Below are 18614 nucleotides of genomic sequence, written 5' to 3'. Positions count from 1 at the left end.
GGCTGAAGTGCAGTGGTGCCACCATGGCTCACTTCAGCCCTGACCTCCCAGGCTCATGTGATCCTCCCACCTCAGCCTCCTAAATAGCTGGGACTACAGGCATGTGCCACCATGTCTGGCTAGTTTATTTTTAATTTTTTGTAGAGATAGGGTCTCCCTATGTTGCCCAGGCTGGTCTTTAACTCTTGGGTTCAAGCAGTCCTCCTGCCTTGGCCTTCCAAAATGCTGGGATTACAGGCATAAGCCACTGTGCCTGGTCCAAAATTTATTATATATCTGTTTCTAGCTATGGAACACTGCACAGAGCAGTTAGCCAAGGAGAGGCTAACCTATCTGAAAATGGGCAAGTTCCTAATCCATTCAAGGTTTTACTGATAACTTACTATGTGCCCTATAAATGATAGATACTATGGAGCAACTAATAATAGGTATTAGATAACATCTATTAGGCATTAAGCATATGTCAAGCATTGTGCTACGCACAGTAGATATATCAGCTACTTAATTCTTATTCTGACTCCACGAGTCAGAGTTCATAAAGTTAGGGTGGCAAGGATGGAGTTCAACCCCAGGTCATCTGAATTCACAGCTTTAACCACTTTTATACTATAGAACAGTGGTCTCCAACCTTTTTGGCACCAGGGACCCATTTTGTGGAAGATAATTTTTCCACAGATGGTGGCAGGGTGGGTGGGGGTGGGGGACAGAGGTCAGGGGATGGTTTTGGGATGAAACTGTTCTACCTCAGATCATCAGGCATTACATTCTCATAAGGAGTATGCGACCTAGATCCCTCGCATGCACAGTTCACTATAGGGTTCCCGCTTCTATGAGAATCTAATGCCTAGGCTGATCTGACAGGAGGGGGACACAGGTGGTAATGCTTGCTGGCCTGCTGCTCACCTCCTGTTGTGCGGCCTGGTTCCTAACAGGCCACGGATGGGTACTGGTAGTGGCCCAGGGGTTGGAGACCCCTACTATAGAAGACTTGCTGTTTAAAAGGGAATGAATTATAATCTGGGGAAACACAGCACATACGCATGGAACAGTGAACAAGATAATATTAACGGTAATTTTACTGCAGATATTTGTGATTCATCAAATTTGAGGATTATTAACAAAGCACATAGTTTCTTTATTTTCCTGCTCTGTGAAATAGAGATAATCACAATGACTAAATGAGATCATAAGCTCAATGAGAACAACAAAATTGGGCCGGGATATGGAAGGACAAAGAAAAATTGCCCTGGCTCATTCACCAGGAAGGGACCTGCTCTGGCAGGCCAGAAAGCATGAGAATGTTATGCAGGTGAATACAAACAAGTGGAAAACAGTTAGAGAAGAGAAAGTCCAAGAGAAGTGTAGAGAGGTTACAAGAGATCTTGACAACAGAGGTGAGATTTGAACGAAGTTCTGTTTTTATGCACCTAGGTTGTAAAAATGCACTCATCCACAGGCATTAGAACCTGTATCCTAATGGTAATTCATTGGACAGTGCTGTTATCATAGGATAAAGTCAAATACTCTCAGGGATTATACTTGAATTCAGCCTTTAATGCTTGGGTGGGAGAGTTAGGAAGGATGAATATGGTGATTCCTTCTTTCCAGGTAGTTACTTTGAGGAAAAAAAAATTATTTCAATAACTTGGTTAAAGGTTTAGAAACACTATCATAAAATAGCATATATATAATAACTCACAGGCAATTGCTTTGATACACATATTATACTGTTACTATTATTTTAGAAGTGTCACCTGTGGCCAGGCATGGTGGCTCATGCCTGTAATCCCAGAACTTTGGGAGGCTGAGGTCGGAGGTAAGGTCAGGAGCTCTAGACCAACCTGGCCAACATGGTAAAACCCCGTCTCTACTAAAAATACAACAATTATCCAGGTGTTGTGGTGCATGCCTGCAATCCGAGCTACTCGGGAGGCTTAGGCAGGAGAACTGCTTGAACCTGGGAGGCAGAGACTGCAGTGAGCTGAGATCGCGCCACTGCACTTCATCCTGGGTGACAGGGTGAGACTCTATCTCAAAAGTAAATACATAAATAAAAATTCAAAGTATCATCTGCAATAGTAGTAATAAGAACAAGGCTTTTAAGTCAGATTTTCTCCCAAAGGGCAGTGAGGTAAATTTTCCACTTTTCACATATTTTTCCACATAAACTGATGTGGTTAATGCTTTTAAAATGGTATATTCAACATGAATTTCCATCTGTAATTGTGTTTTTGTATTGCAGTTAGGTAGATAAGCATGGACCTTTTTCCACAGAAAAGTATCTTATCTATTTTGAGCTTTGTTTAGTTATTTAGCTTTAAATTTGGCTAAATACAGGTGTTATCCCCATTTTCCATATAGTAGAAATGAACCAAGAAAGTGCAGCAGTTTTGCATTGTCAAAAGAGATGTAATTCTTCTCATAATCACCTAGATTCAGACAATTCTTTTTTTTTTTCTTTTTTTCTTTTTTTTTGAGGCGGAGTCTCGCTCTGTCGCCCAGACTGGAGTGCAGTGGCCAGATCTCGGCTTACTGCAAGCTCCGCCTCCCGGATTTACGCCATTCTCCTGCCTCAGCCTCCCGAGTAGCTGGGACTACAGGCGCCCGCCACCTCGCCCGGCTAGTTTTTTGTATTTTTTAGTAGAGACAGGGTTTCACTGTGTTAGCCAGGATGGTCTCGATCTCCTGACCTCGTGATCCGCCCGTCTAGGCCTCCCAAAGTGCTGGGATTACAGGCTTGAGCCACCGCGCCCGGCCGACAATTCTTTATTATTGAAAACTGTCTCTAATTTTAGTTCTTTGTGGTTTAAGTAACATAAACAATTCCAGTGACTAAAGGACTATCCCATAAGAAAGAAAATCCCTTGTCTGATGAGTATAGTCCCTGAAAAGCCACTTCACCAAGAGTATCTTTACGGTTGTGACACAAAGTAAACAAAAGAATCTTAAAATATTTGGTATTACCTGGTATTGTAATCTTAGTAGTCTCATATGATATGGATAAAAATGTATGAGATGAAGCTGGCTACATTTTATGAGGGTAGTTTAAAAACTTCTTTTGAAAGTGAGGTTTCAGTTCTATGGAAGTTTAATTATTACTTACCATGAAATGAGGTTGTGTTAAAATACGCTTTAGTTCCTTTGCGTCGTTATTCTCAGGATAACATGAAATTTCTTCCAATACCTAAAAAATAAACAAGATATGTAATATTACAAACATGATACAAGATTTACATAATGTGGGCCGGGCGCGGTGGCTCAAGCCTGTAATCCCAGCACTTTGGGAGGCCGAGACGGGCGGATCACGAGGTCAGGAGATCAAGACCATCCTGGCTAACCCGGTGAAACCCCGTCTCTACTAAAAAATACAAAAATCTAGCCGGGCGAGGTGGCGGGCGCCTGTAGTCCCAGCTACTCGGGAGGCTGAGGCAGGAGAATGGCGTGAACCCGGGAGGCGGAGCTTGCAGTGAGCTGAGATCCGGCCACTGCACTCCAGCCTGGGCGACAGAGCGAAACTCCGCCTCAAAAAAAAAAAAAAAAAAAAAAAAAGATTTACATAATGTTAAATTCTTTTAAGTTAAAAATTATGAATGGATTTTTATGGCAGGCAAAACAATTATTTTGAAAAACTTTTCATTTTATTCAAATGTCATTAATACATAGAAGAACAGTATTGATGGTAATAAAAATGAAGCAAATTGTTTTAGGTCTGTCAACTATAACCTAAAAGGTTATTGAAAAATACAAAATGACAAGCCTGCAACATATATTTATTACAGATTTATGAAACTTAACGGAAGAATATCTCTGAATATCTTTTTCCAAACTCACCATAAAAATCAATATGGACAAAAAGTTAATAAGAAGTTTTCTTGCCGGGCGCGGTGGCTCACGCCTGTAATCCCAGCACTTTGGGAGGCCGAGGCGGGCGGATCACAAGGTCAGGAGATCGAGACCATGGTGAAACCCCGTCTCTACTAAAAATACAAAAAAAAAATTAGCCGGGCGCAGTGGCGGGCGCCTGTAGTCCCAGCTACTCGGGAGGCTGAGGCAGGAGAATGGCGTGAACCCGGGAGGCGGAGCTTGCAGTGAGCCGAGATTGCGCCACTGCACTCCAGCCTGGGCGACAGAGCGAGACTCCGTCTCAAAAAAAAAAAAAAAAAGAAGTTTTCTTTTATATTAACAGCACTGCCAGTTCCCTTTAGAAATGTCAAAATGACACTGGCACAAATAAAAATGATTTCAAGAACAGTACTAATTAATTAGACTACTTAATTAAGAATACACAAGTAATTTTTCTTTAAGTAATGTAGAAAATGCAAAAATGCCTGCCAGATCAATGTTATTCCCCATAGTCATCTGCCCACATAGAGAAAGCCATGCCTCTGCTAATGGCTCTTAGGGTTAAATGCCAGGGAGCCTAAGAGAACAATTTTTTAAAGCCTTATTTTTTCTTTCCACTCAAATTTTCTTCACTAATTAGTTATTAACATTTTTCTGCACAGGTAAAAATGGTTGTGTTCAAATAAAATTGTTTTCAAAAGTTCTCCTTTACCACCAGGATGGAGTTTACCTGTTTATTTATGGGACACGAACCCATGAAAAAGCCTCTGTTCTTTTTCTGAGTAAACACCTGCTGCTATTCTAACTGCAGACGGCTGGATTCAGAGAGGTTTGCATTACACTCAACTGAATTCCAACCATCAAGCCAATCAAGGATTGCTTCAGCACAACTGGATGGCAGGAGCATACCACCACTCATCCAGGAGGACTCTCACCTCAACCTGTGAAAACCATACAAAAGCTTCCTACTGGGGCAGGAGGGGATGTTGTGAGGTCACATGGCCCGAGCCTTAGATTTTAGCATCATAACTAGAATGTTCTGTGCTATTCAACTACTGCCTCAGGGAAGAAAAAACAAACAAGCAAAAATGACAGAACTTTCTTATCCAAATACCCTGTTCATTAGAGTGCTGGTTATGCTGTTAATTCATATTGTTTCAAGATGATAAACCAATTACCCTTGGTGTATTTTAGGCTCTGAGTTTTTCTACTAGTGAAATGAGAGGACGAAACCACACACTCTCTCTGGGTCCTTGCTCCTCTCCTAGTTTATTTTTAAATACAGAGGTGTGGTATTTCCACATAAGCAGGGCTAGGGGAAAACCAGCAGGTTTTCATTGTCCATTTGAGCCAAAGAATTGTCCCCAGAGTCTCTGTTTCTATCCGCGTACTGTGAAGACAGGGTGGTGATTCATGCCTCTATCAGTGATACCTTAATTTCCTTCTATGAGCCCTCGGAGGCGAAGTCAGAGACAATTCCTCCAAGCTAGTCCTGACCAAGTGGGCAGGCCGGGCGGCCTCCACTGCCTGGGTCTCATTTCTCAGTAAACATACACTATGTTCCAGTACAGACTTTGTGTTTAAAATCTGGTAGGGAAGGGACTGTGTCCTTCATAGTCTTTCACTTAATTTCACTTTATAAGAAATAATTTTTCTAAAAGAAAAATGTTTATTTGCACAAAGACTGACATGATCAAAAAATGAAAAGAAAAAAAAACCTATGTGTCTAACAATGGGAGAATTGCTAATATGTTATACTTTAATAACAGCAAAGAAAAATATTACAGTCATTAGAAGTTATATTTGTAAAGATCAAGTAGAAACATGGAAATATGCTTATTATATAACGGTAGGTTAAAAAAAGACACATTTTGATTACAACTATAAAAAATTTATATGCAAATCGAGAGTGACTGGAAAACGATATATAAAAATGGAAACTACTGTGTTAGGGTGATGAGATTATGGATCTATTTTTATTTTCCAAACTTTCTGCAATGTCATGTTTCTATCATAAATAGGTTTTTAAAACTTTGTGACAGATATAGCCACATACATTGACAATTTACAAAAATGACTTCTTTAAACTCAGTATATTTAATTGCTACAGAAATTTAATTAACTTTCAAACATTACCACCTTCAAAAAGCAACTCAAATTTTTATAGCATGTCTATTTCCACCAAGTGTTGTAAAATAACTTTCTTTTTTAAAAAACAGAAAAAGAGAAGTAAAATTGATGGTAATGTATTCAAGTTTACATTGCAGAACCAGAACTAGAAATCTAGGCAATATTGCTGCAGAGATCTTTTTTTCTTTTCTGTATGTTCAGTAATAAACTTAGAAATACTAAATCTGAATATAATGAGTCAAATTGTGACTCCAGGGAAACTGCCTCTTAATGCGCAACAGAAATGTCTTCAATAAAGGTAGCAAATATGATGACGCCAAATACTTCTATAAAATACATCACTTACCTCTTTGGCTCTCTGTACTGCATCACTTGGAGGATTCCTGATTTGTGGTGAAGACTTTGTGTTTATTTTGTCATACAGCTAAAAAGCAAAGAAGGAAATCCAGTAAACACTCACAATTCTTTGCTAAAATTCAGAGCTTCGTATTTATTATTTCACTAAACAATATTTTCCTTTTAAAAAGGCAGGCTGATGATTTCAGTGGGATCCTCTTGGTAATAACCTCTGAATTGTTCCGTGAAACTTGTCAGAATATGAGTCTCATGCATATCTTTTCAAAAAATCGCCTTTAAATAGATGGACCAAAATTCTGTCAATGTGGCAATTTCCTTGTCATTTAAAATTCGTCAATATTTCCTCAATCACAGAGTTTGTTTCATCTGACAGAAGGAATTTTCAATAGCCTGAATACGGAGTAAAATGAAAGAATGCTTTCTGGCCAAGGCACGTCTATACGGAGTAAAATGAAAGAATGCTTTCTGGCCAAGGCACGTCTGGAAGAATTTTCACAGAAACCTAAATCTTGGGAAAGGGCAAACCCAACTCCTTCTAGGAAGGAATGTTCTCACAAAGGTTTATGGTTGTTTTACTAGGGCTGTTCATTAACAGAATCAGTGGTATCCTTCAGCAGGAAGTCAAGGACATAAACTTTTTTTCTTTTGACTCTGCAACGTCAGGGTGGAGAAGACGCTGAAAAGAGAGTAAATATACGCTGGGCGCGATGGCTCATGCCTATAATCTCAGAACTTTGGGAGGCCAAAGTGGGCGGATCACCTGAGGTCAGGAGTTCGAGACCAGCCTGATCAACATGGCGAAACCCCGTCTCTACTAAAAATACAAAAAAAATTGCCAGGCGTGGTGGTGGGCGCCTGTAACTCCAACTACTCGGGAGGCTGAGGCAGGAGAATCATTTGAACCTGAGGCGTAGAGGTTGCAGTGAGCCGAGATCACCCCATTGCACTCCCGCCTGGGCAACAGAGCAAGACTCTGTCTCCAAAAAAAAAAAAAAGAAACTAAATATATTTCTAAAATTCCACAAACCTAAATATATTTCTAAAATTCCACAAACCTAAATGATCCAAAGTTCAGCTTTCTGAAGAACATACATTTAATTCTTATTTTATTTTATTTTTTTTGAGACAGAGTCGCTCTGTCGCCCAGGCTGGAGTGCAGTGGCGCGATCTCGGCTCACTGCAAGCTCCGCCTCCCGGGTTCACGCCATTCTCCTGCCTCAGCCTCCAAGTAGCTGGGACTACAGGCGCCCGCCACCGCGCCCGGCTAATTTTTTGTATTTTTAGTAGAGACGGGGTTTCACAATGGTCTCGATCTCTTGACCTTGTGATCCGCCCGCCTCAGCCTCCCAAAGTGCTGGGATTACAGGCGTGAGCCACCGCGCCCGGCCCATTTAATTCTTTAGAGAAAAATCTCTGTAGTTTAGAAATACAATTAAAATATTAATTTCTACCTCAAATAAAATGTTTCATAGTCAACAGTCTGCTTTGAAAAGTGAAAAGTTAAAGATGACCTCAGCTGGTGTGAACACTTCTATTTCCTAACTTCTCTAAAATAGGTGGAGATTTTTGTTGTCAGTTTTGTTCTTTTTTTTTTTTTTCTTCACCTACTCTGTACACCAATGCTAGTTGAGAAGTGAAATACTGACTGTAAACATTCTTCAGATTACAGTCAGATTTGTTTATACTGATGCAAGATAAGTTTTTATGACTTGTAAATATTTGGGCCACATCATACATAAAAATGCCTAACAAAAGCAATGTGAAGATAGAGCAGGGACAATTTTTTAAATGATGTATTAATTAAGAAAGCACTACTAAATCAGAGATTAAATAAATAGTATAAGTAGACTAGCAAAATGCTGCTCTATTTAAAACATTATATTAACATTTTAGGGAACTGGTGATTTGTGGCTGGTCCACTAAAGTTTGCCCAAATCCCTGTAAAATATATGTGGGCAGTCTCCATCTTCTGAATGCTTTCCATCTCTAAAGAAATGTCAATGTTGTAATTGGGATCATATTTTCCCACAAAAATAATGTTATAAATAGTGATTAGGTTTCCAGACTAGCCTATAAAAATGAATTGCACTGCACGCATGCAATAAAAATAGTAAAACAACAAAAAATCACCACCCAAACCCAAACAAAATGCAAAACCAAAAAAAACTAGGAAACCATGAAACACACACACACACACACTACATTACATTTGCAAGATGAGTACGTTCTAGTGATCTGCTGTACAACATTGTGTCTATCATTAACAATACTGTATTGTGCACTTTGTTTTTTTTTTTTTTTCTTGAGATGGAGTCTTGCTTTGTCTCCCAGGCTGGAGTGCAGTGGTTCAATCTCGGCTCACTGCAGCCTCTGCTTCCTGGGTTCAAGTGATTCTCCTGCCTCAGGCTCCTGAGTAGCTGGGATTACAGGCACGTGCCACCATGCCCGGCTAATTTTTTTGTATTTTAAGTAGAGATGGCGTTTCACCATGTTGGCCAGGCTGGTCTCTAACTCCTAACCTTGTGATCTGCCCGCCTCGGCCTCCCAAAGTGTTGGGATTACAGGCTAGAGCCACCGTGCCCGGCCAACAATACTGTATTGTGCACTTCAAAATTTGTTGAGAGGGTAGAGCTCCTGTTAAGTGTTGTTATCACAATTAAAAAAATACATAACACTTTAAAAACACATTTAGTCATCACCTGATGTGTCATAATATTAATTATCAAGGAAAGTTTAAATAATCTAAGTGAATACATAACAATATTTTTATAAAATCTCAAACCCGGCTGGGTGCAGTGGCTCACACCTGTAATCCCAGCACTTTGGGAGGCTGAGGCAGGCAGACTGCTTGAGCCCAGGAGTTGGAGAACAGCCCGGGCAGCATGGCAAAACCCTGTCTCTGCAAAAGAAATACAAAAATTAGCCAGGCATGGTGGCATATGCCTGTATTCCCAGCTACTCGGGAGGCTGAGGCAGGAGGATTGCTTGAGCTCAGAAGGTCAAGGCTACAGTGAGCTATGATCGCATCACTGCACTCTAGCCTGCGTGACAGAGCAAGACTTTGTCTCGAAAAAAATTAAAATAAAAAAAAATCTCAAACATGTTTGAGGAAAAGAAAGCAAATTTAATTTGAGGCTTTACAAGTTGATAGCACTATCACTTTATAATATCTAATTCCATGATAAACTAAGTTTTGCCTTTTTCTTGATCAAGGACTACTATCTTCAACATTTTCAACTATGATTATGGTTTGTTTCTATTTAAACATTTAATAAATGGACATCAATTTTTCTCATAAAGAAAAAATAATCCCACAACTCCCCAAATTGGAGACAATTTTTGGCCTGGTCTTACTATGTCAAATACAGTTGCTTAGGTCTTATATCTGTAATTTCTTAAGAATGTGTGGCAGAATCAGATGTAGTACTTATGAAACATAGATTCCTGGACTCCCCTTCAGACCTACTACATCAGAATTTAAGAAGGAGGTCCAGAAATCTGTGCTTTAATAAACTCCTTAGGTATTTGAAAATCTTATGTCCAGTGCTAACTTTTGAGAGTACTAATAGTACTACTACTTAATAGCAACAATGGTAATTACTACTTTTACTGAGCACTTACTAGATGATCGTTACTAGTCTAAGCTCTTAACATATACTCATTCATTTAACTTCAAACAATCCTATGCAGTTGGTTACCCCACTTTAAGATGAGAAAAATGAGGCACAGAGTGGTCAAGTGAGAACTGCTGTTCTATCCGTACAACTTCATAGATGGCACACAAGTGCCTGGAATCTCTTTTAAGGCACTGCTCCAAGGAATATGTTCAGACCAAATTTTATTCCATACATTTGGTCTGGTCTGATCCAGTTGAATCACCTAAATTAAATTAAATTCACCTAAAGTTCAGTGGAAGTAGTGGCAGGGGGGAGTAAGGGGGAGGTGGGATGCTTAATCTGAAAGGCAGATACAATGGGAAGGAATTAAAAGATGGGGCTTCTACCTGAGGTGGGGGCATTGGGCTCTGCTTCTTCTGAAAACTGCAGCTCTCAAGTCCTAGAAACTGCACCTGTCAAGCCAGCCACAGGATAGAGAGGATGGTGTCCATGTGGCAAAGAATACACTGTGAATCTCAGCTGTCGGTTCATCAACCAAAAGGGCAAGCAAGAACTGAAGGAGGAGGGAGTGAGGAATGGGCTTATTTTGTCACTGTCAGAGAGAAGTGACCCTTTGTTGGTTCATTCACATACCTATCCACTCAGTATTTATTGAAGTCTTACTATGTACTAAAATGTGGGGTTCTATGTACTAGGGATACAGAGATGAAAAAGATGAGAGTTCCTGTCTTCAAAGAGCTCACAAATTCCAAAAATCTGTATAACCAAAGGCCCAGAAATGTATGAAGGATTCATCCCTTTGGAGACCTGAGAGTAAGTAGTTTGGTCACCAGCAATTATCAACTGGCAATGATCTCAGTGGGCAACCCGAAGTTGGAGACTATCTTGATGTATATGCATAATATGTCAACCTTCATTTCTCCCCACCAACTTCTATATTTTTGTCTTAGAGACTTAAAATACTTTAGTGATATCCATAGCATATACAAAGCATTTGAGAAATATGGCAAAGCAGGTAAATAAAGTCATCAATGGAAAAAAGTTCGAATGCGATGTAACATTAAAGTGTTTAAAAACAGTAGTTAGAAACATAGTGCTTTTGGATTTCTCATTCTCGTGGGTCATCTGCATACTATATGCTGCCTGCAAGGATATGCAGGACTCAAATTTCAAATCTAGGTAGAGTTTTGCCAAGGTCTGGGGCAAATGAGAGGTAGCTGGATTTTGAGAACAAAGGAAGACTGCAGCTTGTCTTTCTTACCCTTTACCCACCCCCCATTCCATCATATATAAAGAATATATAAAATGTTACTTGGGACCTTAACAGTAGTCTTGGACTTTCAACTAAAGCCCAAAGCTAAGGCCAAGAAGAAGTAAATGGCACTGAACCTGCTATGAAGCTGCTAGACCACTTCTCCAGGGCTTGCTGAAAGGCAGTCAAAATGGCCTTTCCACATTCACCCCAGGACCCCTCATTCTGCCTATAGAGGCAGGAGTCTGGGATTTGTAGGAGTCACAGGACTAAGAAGAGCAAGTATTTGATTATTTCCTTCTCATTCTTGTTGGGGAAGAAAGGAGAGGGGATTGCACCCTCCCTCATACAAAGTGAAGGATGGTAGATGCCCCAAAAGAACCACACATTAGACACTGGAGGTGCCAGCCAGAAGAGCTCACTATCTCATTCTCTGGAGGGATGCTTACTGAGTTGTAGCAACTTATAGGCCAACTTTGGTACACTAGGAAGGATCTCTGTGTGTGAGAGAGTCCTTGGGACAGCTTGACATGTAGCATTTGGGGTCCTAAGCAAAAAGAGACTGGTGCCTGCCTCTTTCATGGCTGGAGGCCACCTGGGGCAGACCATGCTTGTAGCATATGTTGAGTTAAGCATGTGTGTGTTTCCCATGAGTCAAGGAGACACTGCACAAGGCAGCCTGGCTGGAGCCATCTGGATGCAGCCCTGCCCAGGAGGACAAGAGGACTCAGAAGTAAAAAGCTATGTGGTAACCCCTGGGGTCAGGCGACGAGAACATGTTTCTGAGACCAGGTGCTGAGTATACTGGCGATGCAGAAACCACACGTCTGCAACTCAGGACAGAGCCAACCCCGGGGTGTCTGCCACCCCAAGGGCATCAACAGCCAAGAGGGAACTGAATGTCTGAGGTACATTATTATAGAACATGCTGTTTAAGTGGTTCTTTTTCTTTCCCACGACCAGACTCGGGTTCTCTGACATTAGGTAACAGCCCCTAGCATGAGGCTGAGTACACAGCAGTGTTTAAGAAATGCTTCCTCTAGAAAAAACAAGTATTATATTTGGACTAGTACATAGAAATTGTAAGCAGATTTTTAAAAAATTCAGAATAACAAAATAAACACATCAGGAGTATTTATTTCAGCTTGTTTCTTTAGGAACCAGATATTATTTCTCTTCGATCCTACATGTGCAGTTAAAAACTTTCCCTCAAAATTAAGAAATATGTTTTGACTATATTTAATTCTTTCTTTTGTATCTTTCAAGTCTGACTTACTTTATACAATTTTCAAGGTAAAAGAGACCTTAGGGCTAGATGTGGTGGTTCATGCCTGTAATCCTGGCACTTGGGGAGGCCATACGAGGTAGGAAGATCACTTAAGCCCAGGAATTCAACACCAACCTCGGCAAGATAATGAGACTGCCTCTACAAAAAATAAAAAACTTTGCTGGGTGTGGTGGTGACTGCCTGTAGTCCCAGCTACTCAAGAGGGGGAGGTGGGCGGATTCCCTGAGCCCAGGATGAGTGAACTGTGATTGTGCCACTGCACTCCAGCCTGGGTGACAGAATGAGACTCTGTTTGGGGTACAAAAAAAAAAAAAAAAAAAAAAAGAGGAGACCTTAGGTGTCAACATGATTCAACTCCTCCATTTTAAAAAGTCAAAAGCTGAGTTCCAGTCAGGTGAAGTGTCATGGTCAGGGTCATACAGCCAGAGTAGCAGGGACCTGACCCTGCCCTGCTGATATGCTGTCCTTTCTCTCATCCAGATCTCCTCAGCTTGTTACTAGAATTCAGTAATACACAGTACCTTGTGCCAGGGAGAGATCTTTGGCAAATACTTGGGAAAAAAGCTGTATAAAATTCTATTTATAGGCTGTAGGGAAAAAATACACTCAATATGATTTGAAAACTATTAGCTAATCAATTACAAGCCTTGCCATGTTAAAGAATGTCAGGATTCTCACCTGAGGTGAAGAGTTCGAGACTAGCCTGGCCAACATGATGAAACCCCTCTCTACTAAAAATACAAAACTTAGCCGGGTGTGGTGGTGCACGCCTGTAGTCCCAGCTACTAGGGTAGCTGAGGCGAGAGGATCGCTTGAACCTGAGAGGCGGAGGTTGCAGTGAGCCGAGATCATGCCATTGCACTCCAGCCTGGGCAACAGAGAGAGACTGTCTCAAGAAAAAAAAAAAAAAAAAGAAAAAAATAGAATGTCAGGATCCTAATCCTATCCTGGCAAGATAGGAAATATTTTAGGCTTTGCAGGCCATATGGTCTCTGTCACAGCCACTAAACCCTGTTGTGTTGTGTGAGGGCGGCTGTTAATAATCCATAAATGAATGAGCATGGCAGTGTTCCAATAAAACTTTATTTACAAAAAACAGGTGGCCAGCTGGATTTGGCCCAAGAGTCATAGTTTGTGAATGCCTGCTCTAGAAGCTTTTAAATTCAAGGTATATTGGAATGACAAAATGTATTTCCTCTTGCTATTTGCTTTCCTGAAATTTGAAGATATCAAGTATATTTGTAAAGCTGAGGTGTGAAGGGGGAGGAAGAGAGAAGGAAGAATGTTAATAAATTATCCCCAGAGGGAAAACAAGAATGAATCTGTTACTGTTTACTTTCTTTTTCTTTTCTTTTTCTTTTTTTTTTTGAGACAGAGTCTCGCTCTGTCACCCAGGCTGGAGTGCAGTGGCGCGATCTCGGCTCACTGCAACCTCCACCTCATGGGTTCATGCCATTCTCCTGCCTCAGCCTCCTGAGTAGCTGGGACTACAGGCGCCCACCACCAGGCCTGGCTAATTTTTTTTTTTCGTATTTTTAGTAAAGACGGAGTTTTGCCGTGTTAGGCAGGATGGTCTCAATCTCCTGACCTCATGATCCACCTGTCTTGGCCTCCCAAAGTGCTGGGATTACAGGCCTGAGCCACTGCGCCCAGCCTTGTTTACTCTCTTTTTCTAATGAAATTACCATTATGCAAATTCAGCTCTTTTTATTTAAAAAAACAAAAACAAAAACAAAAACAAAAAACCACACACATACAACACCAGGGCAAAATAAGGAAATGTGAACAGCTGCAAGGGAAACAGACTGTCTCATATTGTCTCACTCACAGATAGGCCTGCTCTCTGCAAATCTCTGGCACTGAGTCAGATATGACCACACATAGCTACGCTGACACGCTTCATTCATCTTTCTGTCTTAGGAAGTGTTGCCACAGTTCCGTAAAGAGACCACATTCTACATTTGACATGGGTTGTTTCAAATGAAGCAGAATAAACTTGGTGGTGATATTAAATTCAAATCTCCTGAGACTGTACTTTCAAACATAAGAATGATGAAATCGGTTAATATGTCACCTTTTATTTACATTCAAAGCACTAAATCAAGTTTCACTTTTTATCATACTCCATTATATCACATTATCTTCTGATTTCTTAGTTCTCAAATAGAAACCTTTGTTTGGCTCATAGTTTATGTGCAGTATTTATCAAGATCAACATTTAAAATGAAATGCATGGTAAGAAGCTATAAAATAATTATCATTCTGTAATCCCAGCACTTTGGGAGGCTGAGGCGGGTGGATCACGAGGTCAGGAGATCGAGATCATCCTGGCTAACACGGTGAAACCCCGTCTCTACTAAAAATACAAAAAACTAGCCGGGCGAGGTGGCAGGCACCCGTAGTCCCAGCTACTCTGGAGGCTGAGGCAGGAGAATGGCGTGAACCCAGGAGGCGGAGCTTGCAGTGAGCTGAGATCCGGCCACTGCACCCCAGCCTGGGCCACAGAGCGAGACTCCGTCTCAAAAAAAAAAAAATTATCATTGAGTTGTATGTCCCACTTTTTTTTGCACAGAGAAAACCAAATCTAAGGACCAGAATGTATATTGGTTTGGACAAGTTTATAACTTTTGCAACTATACTGTAGGCATAGGCTTGTAGGGTTGCAAAGAACACTGGTGTTCACTAGCAACCATCATCTTATCACTTATAGATACTGAAGAAGTTTCCTGCTGGAAAAGAATTAAAGTTTGCAAGAGTCAAATATTTAGCTGCAAAGTATTTAATGCATGTGTCTGTGATGATCCTAATAAAACAGATAATAACAGTGTGCACAGAATTACACTGTGTAGCAATAATGAACACTGAAATAACTTCTTCTGGAAACACAGACTATCTTATTAAGAACTTTCTTCACAGTTTCTGTGAATTATGTGGATAAATAGGAACAAAGTTCCAATGTCACATCTTTTCAGTGAACTGAGCAGATCAGCCATCAATACATAACAGGTATTTTCTCATATACATTTGAAATCCAGCAAAATATTAGGGAAAGCTGATTTAATATTGAAACACAGGGAACTGATATTCAATTACTGTACTGGAGCTGATTTTCTGAAGTTGGAGATCACAGAAAACTTTGTAAGATCTAAAAATCTATTTTTCTTGCTCAAGTTTACATATAAACTTGTTGAGGCCAGGTGCAGTGGCTTGCATCTGTCATCCCAGCACCTTGGGAGGCCGAGGTGGGCAGATAGCTTGAGGATAGGCGTTTGAGACCAGTCTGGGCCACATGTGGAAACCTCGTCTCTACAAAAAATACAAAAATTAGCCAGGCGTGGTGGCGCACTCCTATAAACCCAGCTACTTGGGGGGCTGAGGTGGGAGGATTGCCTGAGCCTGGAAGGTCGAAGCTGCACATCATTAAAGATGTAGTTCAAGCTTGGAGAACAGCAGTGTATTTAGCAGGGGCCTAAAGATTGCATGCATGATGGGCAACGTAAGCGTGAAAGAAACATTGCAAAATTTAAAATGGCATTTTCAAAAACTTAAGGAGCTACAATTAAACACTAGGCAGAACTTTTTTTCTTTCTTTTTGTTTTTTTTTTTGAGACAGAGTCTCGCTCTGTCACCTAGGATGGAGTGCAATGGCGCGATCTTGGCTTACTGCAACCTCTGCCTCCGGGGTTCAAGTGATTCTCCTGTCTTAGCCTTCTGAGTAGATGGGATTACAGGCACGCACCACCACTCCCGGCTAATTTTTGTATTTTATTTTATTTTATTTTTTTAGTAGAGACGGGGTTTCACCATGTTGGACAGGCTGGTCTTGAACTCCTGACCTCAGGTGATCCACCCACCTCGGCCTCCCAAAGTGTTAGGATTACAGGCGTGAGCCACGGCACCTGGCTGGAAGAACTTCTATAACCTGTTTTTCTTACAAATCTAAACACAATTTTGTACCACTGGGATATTACAAGTTACAAAAAGAAATCAAAATCACTCAGGCCATTTTTCTTTTTTGAGGTACAAAGAATGCCTCTTCTACCTGCACCAAAAATTGTTTTTCTTGAAATTTTATATTCTACAAAATTTCTAAAAATTAGTTTATTTTAAATAGTTGCAAGCACTCAAATAATAGTCATACAGATGACTATCTGCATGGAGATAGCAAACTCCATTTATTTGAAGGTAATTCATTTGAAGATTCATTTCATTCATTTTGAAGATTTCATAAATCTTAAACTAAATTTGTTTCTCATCTTAAAAAGTGTGTAAATTCCTAAATCTAGTCACTGAAATCAAGGAGCAAGAGTTCCACCCTGGAATTTAGATTTTCCCTGGACTAAGGTTCAGGGCTGCTCCCAATACCATGGCCCAGTTTGTACTACATAACTCAAGTTGAAGATGGACGTGTAATGGACAACTGCTTACTGTATTTAGTGGCCAGTAAGAATGTTCCTGGATGCTCTTGAGTTTGGTGTTCCAGCTTTAGTTTAATAGCTTAGCAGTGAAATGCTAGCTTAAATCAAGTTTTAGTAAAATCATGACGGAGAATATATCCTTACTTGAAGGTGCAAGAAGGAGTGCAGCTGGCCTAGTAATATGCTGCTCTAAATCCATTATTAACGTTTTCTTCTGTCAGCAAAAAAGGCAATTAAAAAATCAGTACATCTGGGCCAATACAAGATTTCCTGAAAAAGCTGCAAAAATCCTTTGGATCTTGACAGCAAAAGAACCTCTAAGGAGGCCCTTGTTTTGTTTAGGTTTTATTTGTCTGTATACAGGGCTGCTTTTGTTCTAATCTTATTAGAACATTGCACTTACAGGGATTTATTTTTGAATTCAAGAAATTAAGACTTGCTTGACCTCCTAGTTCAATCCAAGAAGACTGTGCCTTTGGTGGCCTAACAACATAGGCCAGTGTGGCAGATTTCTGGTCAGTGGCAGCTATTTCTGAGAAACTCAAAACACTCGCCTCAGATGACCTAGCTTGACTGTTCTCTATGCCTTTTTCAAGTGGGCAAATAACTCTAAAATTAAGCCCTGTAAAACACAAATCATAATGCCTATTCTTGAGCAAAAGAAAGCATGAGGAAAAAAAAACCAGTTATATGATATAATACAGGCAGATTTTATTTTGTTTTAATAAAATCTGAAATACGGTACTTTTTAGTATCAGATACAAGAGCTTGCCCAACTATGAGAAATTTTCACTATGATATTAATTTCCTTTCTATTTTTTTAAAGTGTTAAAATCACATTTCCTAGCTTGGCTCTTCTTAAGCAACTACAAGAGTTAAATGATATTTACATTAAATGAACATACCATTATTAATGTGCTGCTTTAAAAGATAACATTTATGTTACATTAGGTGTGTCAGATAATATTTTATTTAATGATTTTTGGCTTTTGCTAGCATTTTTATTTTGCATAGGTAAACACCAAGCATTTGTACTTGGTGTAGCTGTGGCAAAAATGAATTTCTGTCATGAAAAATTTAAAGAGAATAACACAAAGGCAGTCTGGCAGAAGAGTCTTATGAGATAATGTTTGAAGGGCCACAAAGAGAAGAAAACAGCTATGTTCTTGGATTATGAATGCTGCAAGCCACTCCATTGAACATTCTTTAACTGAGCTTATCACATTCCTTTCTAGGGGGAAACCCCTCCTTTCCTTGAGAATAGCATAAAGAAGAATCAGTGCTTGTTGTACTTTGAAGGCTTTCTGCAAATTCCTTTGCCTTTTGGTAAAGTTGATCATGGTGTCATAAAAAGAGAATGGCACTCAGTGGGTAACACTGGTACTGGTGACAAGCTGATTCATTATTCTTGGTATTCTAGAGTAAATTCTAAACCCCGCTTTAAGAAGTAATTTATCTGAACAAATAAGGGAACTGGAAAGACTCCCGTAGTCATTAATACTTTCAGTGGAAATCACACATTCCTTCACATAGATGTACAGCGTAAGACCTAACTTGCAACCTAGAAAGAGTAATTGTGTGGAGATGGAACGAGGCAGAATTCCCTACTATTAGACAGCCTTATTCTGAGAATTTGGTTTTTCCTAGCACATAATTACCAACCACAAAACATCAATATTGGATGAGTAGACAAACAAAATGTGGTATAC

General features: G+C 40.1%; 1 protein-coding gene across 11 annotated transcripts in view; it reads right to left on the bottom strand.

Moving 5' to 3' along the window:
- The window catches only part of CASK (calcium/calmodulin dependent serine protein kinase), a 401324-nt gene that overhangs the window by 67176 nt on the left and 315534 nt on the right, over window positions 1-18614 (bottom strand). For all 11 annotated transcript variants that reach the window (XM_037992948.2, XM_037992954.2, XM_037992955.2 and 8 more), the window contains 2 exons: window positions 6320-6397; window positions 3104-3184 (listed from right to left, as the gene is read on the bottom strand). In XM_037992948.2, the coding sequence (XP_037848876.1) occupies window positions 3104-3184; window positions 6320-6397 (159 nt within the window). The remainder of the gene's footprint in view (window positions 1-3103; window positions 3185-6319; window positions 6398-18614) is intronic.

The sequence above is a fragment of the Chlorocebus sabaeus genome, chromosome X, assembly GCF_047675955.1.
Source record: "Chlorocebus sabaeus isolate Y175 chromosome X, mChlSab1.0.hap1, whole genome shotgun sequence".
In the NCBI taxonomy this organism is placed as follows: Eukaryota; Metazoa; Chordata; class Mammalia; order Primates; family Cercopithecidae; genus Chlorocebus; species Chlorocebus sabaeus.
This window is presented reverse-complemented; position numbering and strand designations above follow the sequence as displayed.